This window comes from Balaenoptera borealis (genome assembly GCF_965194805.1).
Source record: "Balaenoptera borealis genome assembly, chromosome: 3".
NCBI classification, from domain to species: Eukaryota; Metazoa; Chordata; class Mammalia; order Artiodactyla; family Balaenopteridae; genus Balaenoptera; species Balaenoptera borealis.
The window spans coordinates 5,047,741-5,060,948 of record NC_138866.1 but is presented as its reverse complement, the minus strand read 5'-3'; the positions used below and the strand labels follow the sequence as shown (position 1 = coordinate 5,060,948).

General features: G+C 58.9%; 1 protein-coding gene across 4 annotated transcripts in view; it reads right to left on the bottom strand.

Moving 5' to 3' along the window:
• Positions 1 to 12,647, bottom strand: part of CCDC85C (coiled-coil domain containing 85C) — a gene marked incomplete at its 5' end in the record, with an annotated part of 83,352 nt that extends 70,705 nt beyond the window's left edge. For all 4 annotated transcript variants that reach the window (XM_082387743.1, XM_082387744.1, XM_082387745.1 and 1 more), the window contains one exon: positions 11,846 to 12,647. In XM_082387743.1, the coding sequence (XP_082243869.1) occupies positions 11,846 to 12,647 (802 nt within the window). The remainder of the gene's footprint in view (positions 1 to 11,845) is intronic.
• Between the last annotated feature and the right edge of the window lie 561 nt (positions 12,648 to 13,208).

Below are 13,208 nucleotides of genomic sequence, written 5' to 3'. Positions count from 1 at the left end.
TGACCGGCCGGAGCAGGTCTGCAACCTCCTCTGCACACGGAGGGGAGGGAGGAGAGGGAGGGGAGGGCCTGTGTCCATTCCCCTGCAACCTACCCCACCTCACCCCACCGTCTGAAAAGCCAATTTCTTTGTTTTCGGATCCCGCAGGCCTCTTGGCCTCATTTCAAGGATAAGGAGCTGGTGGCTGGGAGCGGGGGGCTGGGCTCTACGGGGGAGACCTCTGCAGCCTCCTGGAGCCCTGTGGCCTCTTGGGCTTGGGTGTCCTACACATACATGTGAACCCACACACAAGGCCACCAGCGGGAGTGGCATCCATGGCTGCAGGGCAAACGGCAAGAGCCTGGCTTGAGGCTCCTGCAGACGCCGAGCGGACGAGGGTCACACATCCTGTGACTGCCCGTCTCTAAGGGCAGACCTAAGCCTCAAGGGAAGGGCGGGATCTCAGTGGGTGCAGGAGGGAGGAAAGGGCAATTCCTGCCAGCAGAAGCCCTAAGGGCCTGCTGTGCACCGGCAAGGCAAGCAGACCCTGGGGTCGTGCGTGGAGCGTGGCAGGAAGGGACAGAGTCCCTGACACCACGCTCACACACGGAGCTCCCTTCTGTGCACAAGTGCAGTGCACGGCGCAGCAAGGAGTTGTCCAGATCAGCGCTGCCAACAGAACTCTCTGGAAGGACGGAGATGTCCCTTTTCTGCAATGACAAGGTGCAAAGCACTGGCAAGGGGGCTAAGCGCAGCTCAGAAACTGAAACGCTCCTGTTACTCAGTCCTAATTCAATTGAATTGAAACAGCCTCATGTGACTAGTGGGCAGCTCAGGGCTAGAGCCAGGAGACCCTGAAGTGGGGTCGCCACCCGTTAGGCAGAGGGGACGGGAGTGTAGGTGAGACGAAGGGGCCCAAACTCAGAGGGCACAGAGTCAACAGGATGGTGACCAGGATGACACTGGACCGCGGGGTCTCCAGGTCAGGAGCGAAAGGTAGAGAAGGACTGGGGGCTTAGCCCGGGAGCGATGCTTCCCAGTACGGGCAAGAGACAGCTAGAGAAAAGCCAGAAGCTGCTGCCAGGGAGGTCGGCGGTGACCAGCCACACTGCCCTGCTCTAGAAGACAAGCCCAGAGTGGGCATCAAACACCACCAAGAGGTCAGGATGAGAACAGGCCACTGGACCAAGCCGGAGCTGCCTTTCCCGGGGGTCCAGGACTGCCAGCGGCCAAGCAGCTGCGGGCGGGAAGGTGGGCTGGGCCTCTGGTGCACCTTGGAGGATTGGGTGGGGAAGGAAGGGAGCCGGGGGCAGGAAAACAGAAAGGAGAAGATTTTGTTTATTGCTTTGGACTAGGAAACGTGAGCCTGTTTTCAGGGGAAGGAGCCCGGAGAGACCCGGGAACAAGAGGAGGGAGACCATGGTGGGGGGAGGTCCCACGGGAGGGGCTGGGAAAGGCGAGGAGAGCCGGGAGCCCTCCCCGCCAGGGCAGAGGGTGCTGAGAGAGGGAGAAACCTGCTGCTTAATTTTCTGTCCCGTATAAGAGTGGTGTGTGCACGTTCCAGAAAACACAGAAAAAAAGGAGAAAGGGCACGGCGGGAGCCTCCCATTGTCCCATCAGCTCCGAGAGATGTGAAGCGGCCGGGAAATCGAGCCTTCCGAGAGCCCTGGCACAGGCAGCGTGGCCGGAACCCGCCACAAAGGGCCACTCCCAGCGCGGGCTCATTAGGGAGAAGAGCCGGTGCCGCGCGCTCCGTGACAGGCGGGCGCGTTCAGGGCCGCCGGACAATCGGGCCCTTGTGGGGGGCGGTGGGAGGGCGGCTCCCGGAGCCTCTGATTCCAAGACAAGAGCGTGCCTCCTTCTAGCCTTACAACCCGGGAGCCGACGGAAAGACAGATTTGGGAAGACAAAGAGATGCTTCCCCTGACAGTGGATGGGCTATTTTTGGAAATGGGTCGGCTCTTCTCCCAAGCTGCCGTCTGGGTGCCACTGGCCCAGCCTGCCTCTGCCCCCTTGACCGCAGCCTTAAAAGGCCCCCACCCCGTCTGGGGCGGCCCAGCACCCCACAACAGGGGTGGCAAAAGGCGGCGCCTCCGTGCCGATGCCTGGCAGTCTATTCTAGCTCCCAGGGCGGGGAGCTGGGGGAGCAAAGCGGGCTGTGTCCGGAGCTGGGGTAGGCGCTCAGGAAATGCAAGGCCAGGTTCAAACCCAGCTTTCCACTGCTGCCTGGCAGCCCCGCCGGGCGAACCAAAGCCAGCTCCCGGGGCGTCCACACGGCAAATGTCAGCAAGGCACAGGACAAATGGGCCTGTTTCACCCTCACGGCTAACGTGAGCTGACACCAGCCTCCCCGCCCTGCGGGCCAGGCTCCGTGATGCCCCAGTGTGGGGCAGCGTCCTTGCCTCCGGCTCACCTGCTGATGGGCCATCTCCAGCTTGGGCAGCCCTGTGGGCCCAGCAGCTTCTCTCCCAGAGCTTCCCCCACAGTGGCTCTGCAGTCAGCAGAACCTCCGGGAGCTTCTACAACCACGGGAGCCTCCAGGACCAACTGGGGCCCATCTCTGGGGGCTGGTCCAGGCACTGGCATTTTTTAAAGTTCCCCAAGGTGATATCTAATATGCAGCCGAGGTTGGGAACCACTGATAAAAGCAACCGTGTACATAGCAAAGGAAACCATAAACAAGACGAAAAGACAACCCTCGGAATGGGAGAAAATATTTGCAAACAAATCAACAGACAAAGGATTAATCTCCAAAATATACAAACAGCTCATGCAGCTCAATCTTAAAAAAAACAAACAACCCAATCCAAAAATGGGCAGAAGACCTAAATAGACATTTCTCCAAAGAAGACATACAGATGGCCAAGAAGCACATGAAAAGATGCTCAACATCACTAATTGTTGGAGAAATGCAAATCAAAACTACAATGAGGTATCACCTCACACCAGTTAGAATGGGCATCATCAGAAAATCTACAAACAACAAATGCTGGAGAGGGTGTGGAGAAAAGAGAACCCTCGTGCACTGTTGGTGGGAATGTAAATTGATACAGCCACTATGGAGAACAGTATGGAGGTTCCTTAAAAAACTAAACATAGAGCTACCATATGACCCAGCAATCCCACTACTGGGCATATACCCAGAGAAAACCATAATTCAAAAAAACACATGCACCCCAATGTTCACCGCAGCACTATTTACAATAGCCAGGACATGGAAGCAACCTAAATGCCCATAGACAGATGAACGGATAAAGAAGGTGCAGTACATATATACAATGGAATATTACTCAGCCATAAAAAGGAATGAAATTGGGTCATTTGTAGAGGCGTGGATGGACCTAGAGACTGTCATACAGAGTGAAGTAAGTCAGAAAGAGAAAAACAACTATCGTATATTAATGCATATTATGTGGAATCTAGAAAAATGGTACAGATGAACCCGTTTGCAAAGCAGAAATAGAGATGCAGACGTAGAGAACAAACGTATGGACACCAAGGGTGGGGGAAAGCCGGGGTGAGGGGGGGATGAATTGGGAGATTGGGATTGACATATATACACTAATATGTATAAAATAGATAGCTAATTAAACAAATAACAATAAATATAAACCAAAAACAACAAACAAACAAAAGCAAACGTGTATTTTTTAGCAACTGTTAAAAGGAAACAGGGAAGTTGGGGAGACGAGGGGCAGCGGGGTGTACAAGTTACCATCCTGGGAGTGGGGGGCAGCTTGGTTTGTTTGTTTGTTTTGAATTAGCTGAAGACCATTTGGTGCCAAATGGAACAAATGAGAAAAAGAAAGGCAAGTGGCCCAAGTGGCTTGATCACTGTCGGGTTTAAAACAAGAGGGAGACCTCGTCCAGTGCCTCCGGGCTGCCCATTCCTCACCCCGACATTTACTGAGCACCCACCATGTGCCAGGAAGACTGGACCCCGCCCTGGGGAAGGTCATGGACTTGGGGAGAGATAGGACAGCAAATGGCAAAAGTCCAGAACAGGCGGCCTCGTCCCGGCAACCCCACACTACGGAACCACAGCCAGGCATTCTCCTCTAGCACCAAACCTGCTACCCAGTCCTGCAGGAGGCGATCGGATGGCAGAGGCAGGTAATTCCACCGGGGCACTCACCGCAGCCCCTCACGAGGACAGGCTGGCCAGCCAGGGGTCTCGGTCTAAGCCAGTGCTGGACAGAGCAGTGCCTGCGTGTCATGGCAACCACGGCACCACCACCACCCAGACCTGCCCCAAGCTCAGGACCAGCCACCAGGCAAGAGACCTAACCACAAACGTAACGACAGAGGCAGGATGGGCAGGGCAGGTGGCCCTTTCCTTGTGGCTCTGCCAGTTGTAGAGGATGCTAGGGTCTCTGGGACCCTGGGCGGGGCCCATCCAAGCTTCCCATTTTACAGATGGGCAAACAAGGGGCTTGCATTAGGTCAGGTCACGAGCGGGCTCAAGCTGCTGGTTCTGTGTCATCTAACCCACACAGAACAGCCCTGGAGGGCACAGCCGTGGCCCCAAAGCCCCAGATGTGGTGACCATATCAGCTGATGAGGCCACCCGTGTATGTAGTAAGTGGGGCACAGGGGAAAGGGAGGAGATGGTCTATGTAAAAGTACCGGTTTCTGAGTGCACCCCTCACACGTAACTATGGAAAAACTCTCAGAGAAGGTCACAGCTGGAACCACTCACAGCTAGAGAAGCCCAGCCCAGGGACTTCGGGGGGTGCGGGGGGGAATGCAGGTACAGTGGGAGGAGTGCCACAGACCCCACCTGCCCAGCATCGCCCAGTCACCCGTCAGCCCTCAGAGCCAGATGTGCCTGCTGCCCAGCTGTTCCTCCTGCCACACCTGGCCTCTCCCCCGCTCTCCTCTGCTTGTACTGACCTGCTCCACCTCCCAGGTCCATCTCAGCTCCCAACTTCAGCCACCCCCTCGGCTGCGCTCTCGGCACACCTGAAGGGGTTGAGAGCCAAACTAGGGCACTTCTGAGAGTGAAAGGGGCTTGATGAATAGTCATACGGGGAGGAGGGGGGCGCATGTGGGCACAGGCTCCAGCCTCACGCTGGACGGCCCCCTCCCCACCCCACATGACCTGATGTGACTTGCCTCACTGCCCTGAGCCTTTTCCTCAGCAGAAACGGGGACCCCAGTGCAGCTCAGCACCGTTGTGGCCAAGCCTGGGGCGGTTCCCCCTTCCCTTCCAAGTCTCCTCTGAGTGCCTTTAGGGCTCCGGGCAGTTTGCTCCAGGGTTTCCGGCTTTCCCAGGCATGGCATTTCCTCCACTCTAAGATACCATCAGTCACAGATGCCCAGTTTTCCAGAGTAAGGGAGGGGAAGACCATGCAGTAAACACACACACTGATTCTAAGATGCACCCTGCACTGCCACAGAGGAGGGGAAAGCCCATCTTTGAATGCAGGAAATAACAAATGACGAAGGCCTCTGGCCAATGGGGAAGCAGGAAGGAGGAAAGGGAAACAGACCCTCACCTACGTCCCAGGGCTCCCGGCTTCTGCTTTGGTTAAAGGATGCTCCGCACCTCTGTTTAAACATCATACACAGGGTGATCCCAAGAACACTTACAAACAAATCGATAAAACTCCTGATCTTTCTGCCCTGCTCCCCAGAGAGCAGAGACCAACAATGACCCGTTCAAGGGCAGGCAGGCACTCATCGCCAGGGGACTGACCCAGCTCCAGACCTGCCCTATAACACTCCAGCCACCTGCCCCCGCTGGCCTGTGGCAGTAGAGGACAGCAAGAGGGTAACGTGTGACAACGCCCAGCTCTGGGTGCCCGGGAAGAGGGGCACCATTCCTCCCTGGTCATGATCAAAGGAGCATCAAGTCCCTTTAGCAGACAAGTTTGTTCCTCTGTCGCCAGGCTTTGGGGGAGCCACTGGGGTCCCCTCGTCGTCTCGCTCCAGAGAGATGGGAGCCACCTCCTCCCCAGCTCTGATGAAATCCCAGAGCACTCCCTGCCTGGATCCCGGGCACCCAGGTTGCAGGTGTGGGCAGAGCAACCGTGGGTGTAACTCTTCTGTGGGCAGGTACAGTGAGGCTGCAGAGAGAGAGAGTTTGTCGCCCACAGGTGCCGCTCTACCCGAGCCCCCCAGCAGCTCAGGACTGACCCCTGACCCCACAGGTCAGGAGTCACAAGGAGGCAGACGGGGGCTGGGGGCAGGGCTTCGGGGCAGACCCGCCTGATCTGAGAACCTCAGAGAAGGTTCTCTCCCATGACCACGGTCACAGCTATCGCCACCCTGGAGGCCCCAAGCTTCCTTCCCCTCTGTCCCCAGCCCGGCCGCCACCACGACGGACCCCAGGTTAATGCTCCGGAACCGCCGCTCCCCAAGCCCGGCTACATGAATCACCGCGAGTGGCACTCAGAACTCACACTGAGTAACCACTCAATAAACGCCTGCTCTTATCTTCCTTCCTGCTTGAAGGGTGAATTCTCTCAGCCACCCAGCCCTGCCCGCCCACCTCCCCGACTATACTCTACTCGCTGTTCTGTACTCACACAGCCAGATGCCCAGCTCTCTGGGTGTCCCATCACAGTGGGTTCAGGAATGCCCTGTGCTTGCATGCCTCTCCTGACAGGGAGCTCCCCTCCTCCAGATGCAACCTACTCCCCCTGGACCGCTCTTGTCTGTGAGGGCTGAAATCCGAATCGCTGGAACTTTGGGGGTCCACCCTGGGGGGCTGCACACAGCACTGACCCCGCTGGGCTGACAGCTCTCCCCGCCCAGCAGCAGCTCTCCAGCCCCAAAGCTTTTCTTCCCCCGGCTCAATGTTCTGGTTCTTTCTGTTCCCATGAGGAGGCTTCCAGGCCCCGGGCCTCCCCCACACATCATGAGAACACCTCGCAGGCCCTGGGCTCTCGGCACCCACGGTCCAGATCCACCTGCAGACCTGCTGCTGCTGCTGGAATGCCACCATTTGGTGTCTCACCGTTCAACTAGACAAGGACTCATTTGGCTCTGACACGGAGTGGGCACAAGGGCCCCTCTCACGAGCATGTGCCAGGGGGTCCCCCATCCCCACCCCGAGGAGGCAAGTCTGCAGGGTCCAGGTGACAGTGGAGGGTCACTGAACCCATCCTTTAAGGCTCAGTTCTAGGACCAGCGTAGTATCATCCTCGAGACACAGATGAGGCTTCGAGGTGCAGTAAGCTGCCACCTCACACACGCTGCACAGTTTACACACATCACCACACTCCCTTCTCCCTCAACCCAAAGGCGGGCAACAGCTTCCCACTCTGCAGATGAGAAAACAGAGGTCCACAGGGGTCCTGGCACTCGAGCAGGATCATAGGCTTCCAATTCCTTGTGCTGATGACAAGGACAAACACGGCACGGAAAATCCCCATGGGTGCAAAACACAGATTATGAGCAGCAGAGGATTTCCTTGCTAATCGCGCTGCTCCAGGAACGATACGAAACCAAGTTTGTGTCCTAAGAACTCAGAGGCCAGGCCATGGGTAAGGGGTCTGCTGGGGCCACAAGAGCAGAGGGAAACCAGCCTGGCAGGGAAGCGAGGGAATGAAAAATATAAGTGAGGAGGGACTCCGTGCGGGGAAGCCTGTGCTTTCCCCATCCCACTGATCTCCGGAGCCGTGAACGTCATGCAAGGAAGCAGGACAGCACGACTGAGCCTCTGGGTCTGGACTGAGAACAGGTGCCACACCTTTGCTACACAGGTCCAGCCCCTGGAGCTCCCGCCCCATCCTGCCTGGGTCCATCTACAGGGGGCCCGGCCCAGGACCAAGCTCCGGGCAGCTTTCCACTGTTGGTGGGGGTCTCCCATGGGAGTCTCAGGCTGTCCCGGTCCAGAAGGGCAGCAGGCACAGGGCGGCAGGCCCAGACTGACACCGGAGGCCAAGACTGATTCCCCAGAATGATCCCAGGCCCCCCAGCCAGCCCACGGGACTGGGAGAAAGTCACCATACCGCTCCATGCCTCAGTTTCCCCACCTGCGATATGGGACCATTTGGGAGCTCTGAACAGAATGGAGCTGGGACTGGGACACCCTCTGTGGTAAACTGTGAAGTGCTGGGCACACCCTGGTCCTGCCCTGGGTTACAGGCCAGTGAGCTCCTCACCACCAGCCCCCCTTTGGTATGTGGCCCTGGGGGCTCGGTACCCCAAGGCCAGTGATGGATGGTCAGGGTCAGGATGCGGAGGAAGGGGGAAAAGCTTATTCAACCTGCCCCATTGTCTTCACTGACCTTTGCCCCCAGGCCTGGCTGGGTTTAGGAAAAGCTGCCTTATTAGCATCCTGCCCAGGAGCTGCTGAGCTGGGAGGCCCCTCATAAAAGACCTATTCAGGGCCAGAAGCTCTGTCTTTTTTTAAAGGCCCAGACCACCCTTGCTCCATCCTCCCTTTAAACCAACGAAAACACAAGCAGGAGGACAAACCCATCTTATTTTGAGAAGCTCAAATTTTTCATCCAAACTTTTAAAAGTAAACAGGGCCCACACAAAGGCTGCTGGAGGCCCCGGGTTCTGTGGGTTAGCTAAAGGGGAGTGGACCCCGTGGTGTGCTGGGGGGACTGGGACGGCTGTGAATGGGGACGTGGGGGGAAGGGAGAAAGAAGGTGGGACACCCAGGATGGGGAGGGGGAGGGGAGGATTGTTGAAAATACTTTTGTTTGAAAATTGCATCAGTTCAAAGTGGCAAACCTGACCTTCTGATGTTTGGGGTTCGCCTGCCTCAGTTTGCCCCACCGGATTAGAGTAAAGAGCGCCCCAGTCCAGACTTCAGTCAGCCCAGCCCAGACCTCTATCAAAACAAAACAAAACAAAACAACCAAGAGAAAGGCCTATTTGCATCCCCATTCACAGGCCCACCAGGCCCAGCCCCAGCCAGGGACGGCCTGGAATACCGATGGGCCACCACCCACCACAGCTGCTTAGGGCCCTTATGGCATCCGGAAGGGCTGCAGGTACCCTGCAGCTTCCGAGAGAGGACTACAGGACCACTGCTCCCCAGCACATCCGCAGGTGCCACCAGACACCAGCTCAGTCGCAAACATTCAAGCGAGCTGTCTGTCTAAACAGCAAACAGAGTTTCAAAGAGAACACCGATGTCTATCTGGCAAACCCCCAACAGGTCCCTCTTTTTCATGAGGAGCCTTGGAAGAAGTATGCACGGCAAGGATTCTGACAACTGTCGAGGCCCACTGTGTGTAGGGCTAAAGGGGGCACTTTGGGTTTTGCCCCACTCTACAGAAGAAGAGCAGAAAGGGGCTCCAGGCAGTTAAGTAAGTGGCCAAAGAGAAGAGGGAAGAGTGGAGATTTGAACACGAGACAGTCTGAGCCCTCTGGGTAATGGGGTTATCAGACATCTGCTCAGTGGTCACCGATAAGGAAGTGACACTTCCCAGGATGGGAGATGGAGGGCAAACGTGGGTCAGGAACCAAGAATAGGGAGTCAGCAGTGTCTGCTGATGAATATTATCGGCCACAATGACAGCGGGCTGCCGGAGACGCAAGCCAGCCCACAGCCTGGGCAGTAGAGGACCCCCAGGGCACCACCCAGGCAACTGAGACTGAGACATTTGAATCTCAGTTGCTTTCCCAGGAAACGCTCAGAACCTCTCTGAGCCTCCACTTGCTTGGCTGTAAAATGGGGATAAGGGCCCGAGGCACAAGCCTGGTATCTGACGCCTTTCGCCATCACCCAGACTGAGGCCTGTTACCTGCCTCATCTCTGGCTCGCTCTCCGCTCAAAACTACAGGTCCAAGTACAGAAAAGTGGTTTCTAAGAGATGGGCCTTTCCTTGTGTCCAGGCATCCTATTCATACTGTTGGGAGAACATCTCAAGGCCACGCGTGACTTTATGAGACAAAACTAAACGACAGCGATCCCACCTATAACTGAAATTCACGATAATAATGCTGAATGTTTACGTCACCCCAACACAAAGCTTTGCCACCACAAAATCTGTGGCAGCCCTGTTCCGAGTGCGCGTGGGGCTGGTGGGAGCATGGATTCTGCAGGAAACCCTACAGCTCCACCCGTCCCCGCCTCCCCCAGTGGGGTGGGAACCTCAGGTAGAGTCCCGTCCTCCACTCCTGCTCCGTTCACTGAGGCAGCAAAACCCTGAGCCAGACAGGGTCCGCGTCTCCTCGTCCAAAACATGACAGAACTTCTCAGCAAATATGCTCTGACACTCCGGCGCTTCAGTGCCCGGCTGAGAATCGCCCTCGCCAAGTGTCATTGATGACGCAGCTGAAAACCAGAAACATTTCATTTCCTAGGCACAGACAGGACTGCAGCAATCCCCCGCCTCGTACTGCACTCGGGGAAACCGAGGCCCAGAAATCTGACCCTCCCAAGGCCCCCAAGAAGCCGAGGCTGGAGAGGCTGGGCCTGGGACTCCTCACTTCCCAGATAGTGCAACCGTAACATATTAAACTGCCTAACGCTGAGCTACTCCCACTGGCCTTAAGGAGACTGCTGGTGGGAGGTGGAGTGGATACAGAGTTACCGAGAGAAACCCAAGTTGTAGCCTTAGATTGCTAATCAGTAACAAAATATCCCTCTAAACCTAGTCCTGCCCTGAACTCACAGGCTGGGAAGGTAAATGAAGGAAAAACGGTGCTGGGCTATCACCCCACCTCCCCGGGTCCAGTTCCCACCCCAGGCCCCACCCCCCACCCCGGGCACCTGCAGAGGCCACTTGGCCACCAAACCAAAGAGAGAGCGCCCTGTCCCCACCCCACCCCCAGGCTGTCACTCTGGGGAAGAACAATCACTTAAAGCCTAGATACACTTTCTCTGAACTAGGAAAGCCTTTAAAGAGAACCAGAAAGGGCTGTTTAATCTCCACCTTCAGGCAAATAGTTCAGGCAGCAGCAACTGCCACCAGAAGTAGCAGCCAAGCCACTAAAAATGTGGAAGGACAGGGAGGTGGGAGAGGAGACACGCAGCAGGAAGAACCACTGATCAGAGGGCTGGGGATGGGGGCCGGCTGCCCCACTCCTACAGAGCCCTCTGCCTTGGGCCCAACAGTCACACAGGCGTGGAAGACGACAGTAGCTGAGCTTTCCTGAGGCCAAAGGTCCTCCCACCCACACCCTGGCCAACACAGACGACTGTGGCACTTCCTGTAAGGTGACCAACAGTTTACAAACCCTTCAGAGGCTTTTATCTCCACCTCAAATCCAGGAGGTAGGGATTATCGGCTCCATTCTACAGATAAGGAAACCGAGGCCTGCAGAGACAAAAAGCCAGGATTCATTCCAAGCCCGTATTCCTCTGGAAAGTTTTAGAACCTCGGTTGAGAAAGCTCCCTGAGCCCTGAGAAAGGCAGGACTAACAGCAAACGAGGAAGGCTCTTAGCCCCGGGTACTCTGGCCCACCTGCCTCTGATCCTTCCCAGCGGGCAGGCAGCAGGGAGAAGGTCAGGTGGAATTCCAGCCCCAGTACACAGGTGAACACTGCTTAGGTTTGGGGCTGCCTGTTGCTCCAGATAAGAGAGGGAATTTCACTTTCCCTCAAAGGGCTTTTCTTTCTTTCTTTTCCATTAAAAACTTCCCGCTCCCGGACAACGGTTTCCAGGCAGGGATGCGGTGCCTCCAGCCAGCCCTACAGCGCCAGACTCTGATACTGATAAACTCCGCAGGAGAGAAACTTTTCCGGGGTCTGGCGGTCCCCGGCCCGCTGCGTATTCAGAGGGGCAGGGACACGCCTCCACCACTTAACCAGAAAATCACCACCCAAAGCCCCACTGCGGGTGGGCTCCGGATCACTCTGGATGCCAGCTGGAGGAGGGGTCTAGAGTGGCGGCTGCCCGCGGGGGAAGGGACTCTGGGCCCGAGACCCGCGCCGCCCGGCAGGTGCCGTCCTTACCGTGCAGGCCGTTGGGGATGCTTCGGTGGTGCGGTGGCGCCGACAGGTCGTCCAGGGACCTGCGCGTTGCGACAGCCTTGCTGTCCGGAGCCTTGTGCGGCCCGGGGGGCAGCAGCGGGGGCGGGACGTGGTGGTGGTGGTCGGGGCTGCCACCGCTGCCGGCGCTCGACGTGCTGCTGCCGTCGCCCACGTCGCGGGTCCCCGCTCCGGCCGCGCCACCCGCCAGCGGCCCGCTCAGGCTGGCCTGGCTGTCGATGGAGCTACGGGAGCCGGCGCCACCGCCGCCGCCGCCGCCGCCGCCGCCGCCCGCGCCCCCCGCCAGCGCCGCGCGCTCCTCGTCCAGCAGCAGCACCAGCTCCTTGAGCTCCAGGTTCTCACGCAGCAGGGCCTCCTGGCGCGCCTCGAGCTCGCGCAGCTTCTGCTGCGAGCGGGCCACCTCGTGCCACACGGCGCCGGCCGCGTGGCGCCCGAAGCGCTGCCACTCGCGCGCTAGCTTGCGCCCCTTCTGCCGGTCGTCGTCGAGGAAGCAGCAGAGCTCGCGCAGCTCCTGGTTGTCGTCCTGCAGCCGCTGGTTCACGTCCTTGAGGCCGCGGATCTCCAGCAGGTGCTGCTGCAGCCGCCGGTTCACGTCGCGCATCAGGCCGCCGTGCTCCAGCATGAGGCCCACCTTCTCGCCCTCTGCGCGCCGCAGCCGCCGCGCCAGCTCCTCCTTGCTCCAGCGCAGCAGCTCCTCGTCCGGCACCTGGCTCAGCTCCTCCGACGACGCCGCCGCCGCCGCCGCTGCCGCCGGGGGCTTCGCCATGGCGGGGCCGTCACCGCGGCATCGCCCGCGCCCTCGCCCGGCCGGCGCTCCCCGTGCCGGGGCTGCGCTGGGCCGGTCCGCCCGCGGGCGGGGGGCGACCAGGGGCGCGTGAGGCCTGCCCCGCGCCGCCTCGCGCGCCCTCACGCAGCGCCCTCCCGGGCCGCCCGGGAACCCGCGTGTCTCGAGGCTCGGCGAGCTGGGACCGCTGCTGCGTCGGCGGCTGCAGTGCCGGGCGCTCTCCGGGCTTAAGCGAAGCAGGCGGAGGCCCGCCCCCGGCCCAGCTCCGGAGCCCCAGCCGCCCCGCCCACTCCGGGCGGGGAGGGGCGGGGCGCCGCGGCCCGGCCCCGCCTCCGGGGAAGGGAGCGGGCGAGGCACGGCCGGCCCCCACGTCCCCCCGCGCCGTGCGCCCGCCCGCCCGGGGCCCTGCCACAGGCGCGCTCGAGCCGTGGTCCCGCCCCCACTCCCGTCCGATTGGGCCTCTCCGGGGGTGTGCGGGAGGGGCGGGGCGCAAGCGGGGGACGCCGCGGAGATGGTACAGTCCACCGGCGGTTCAAGTTTCTG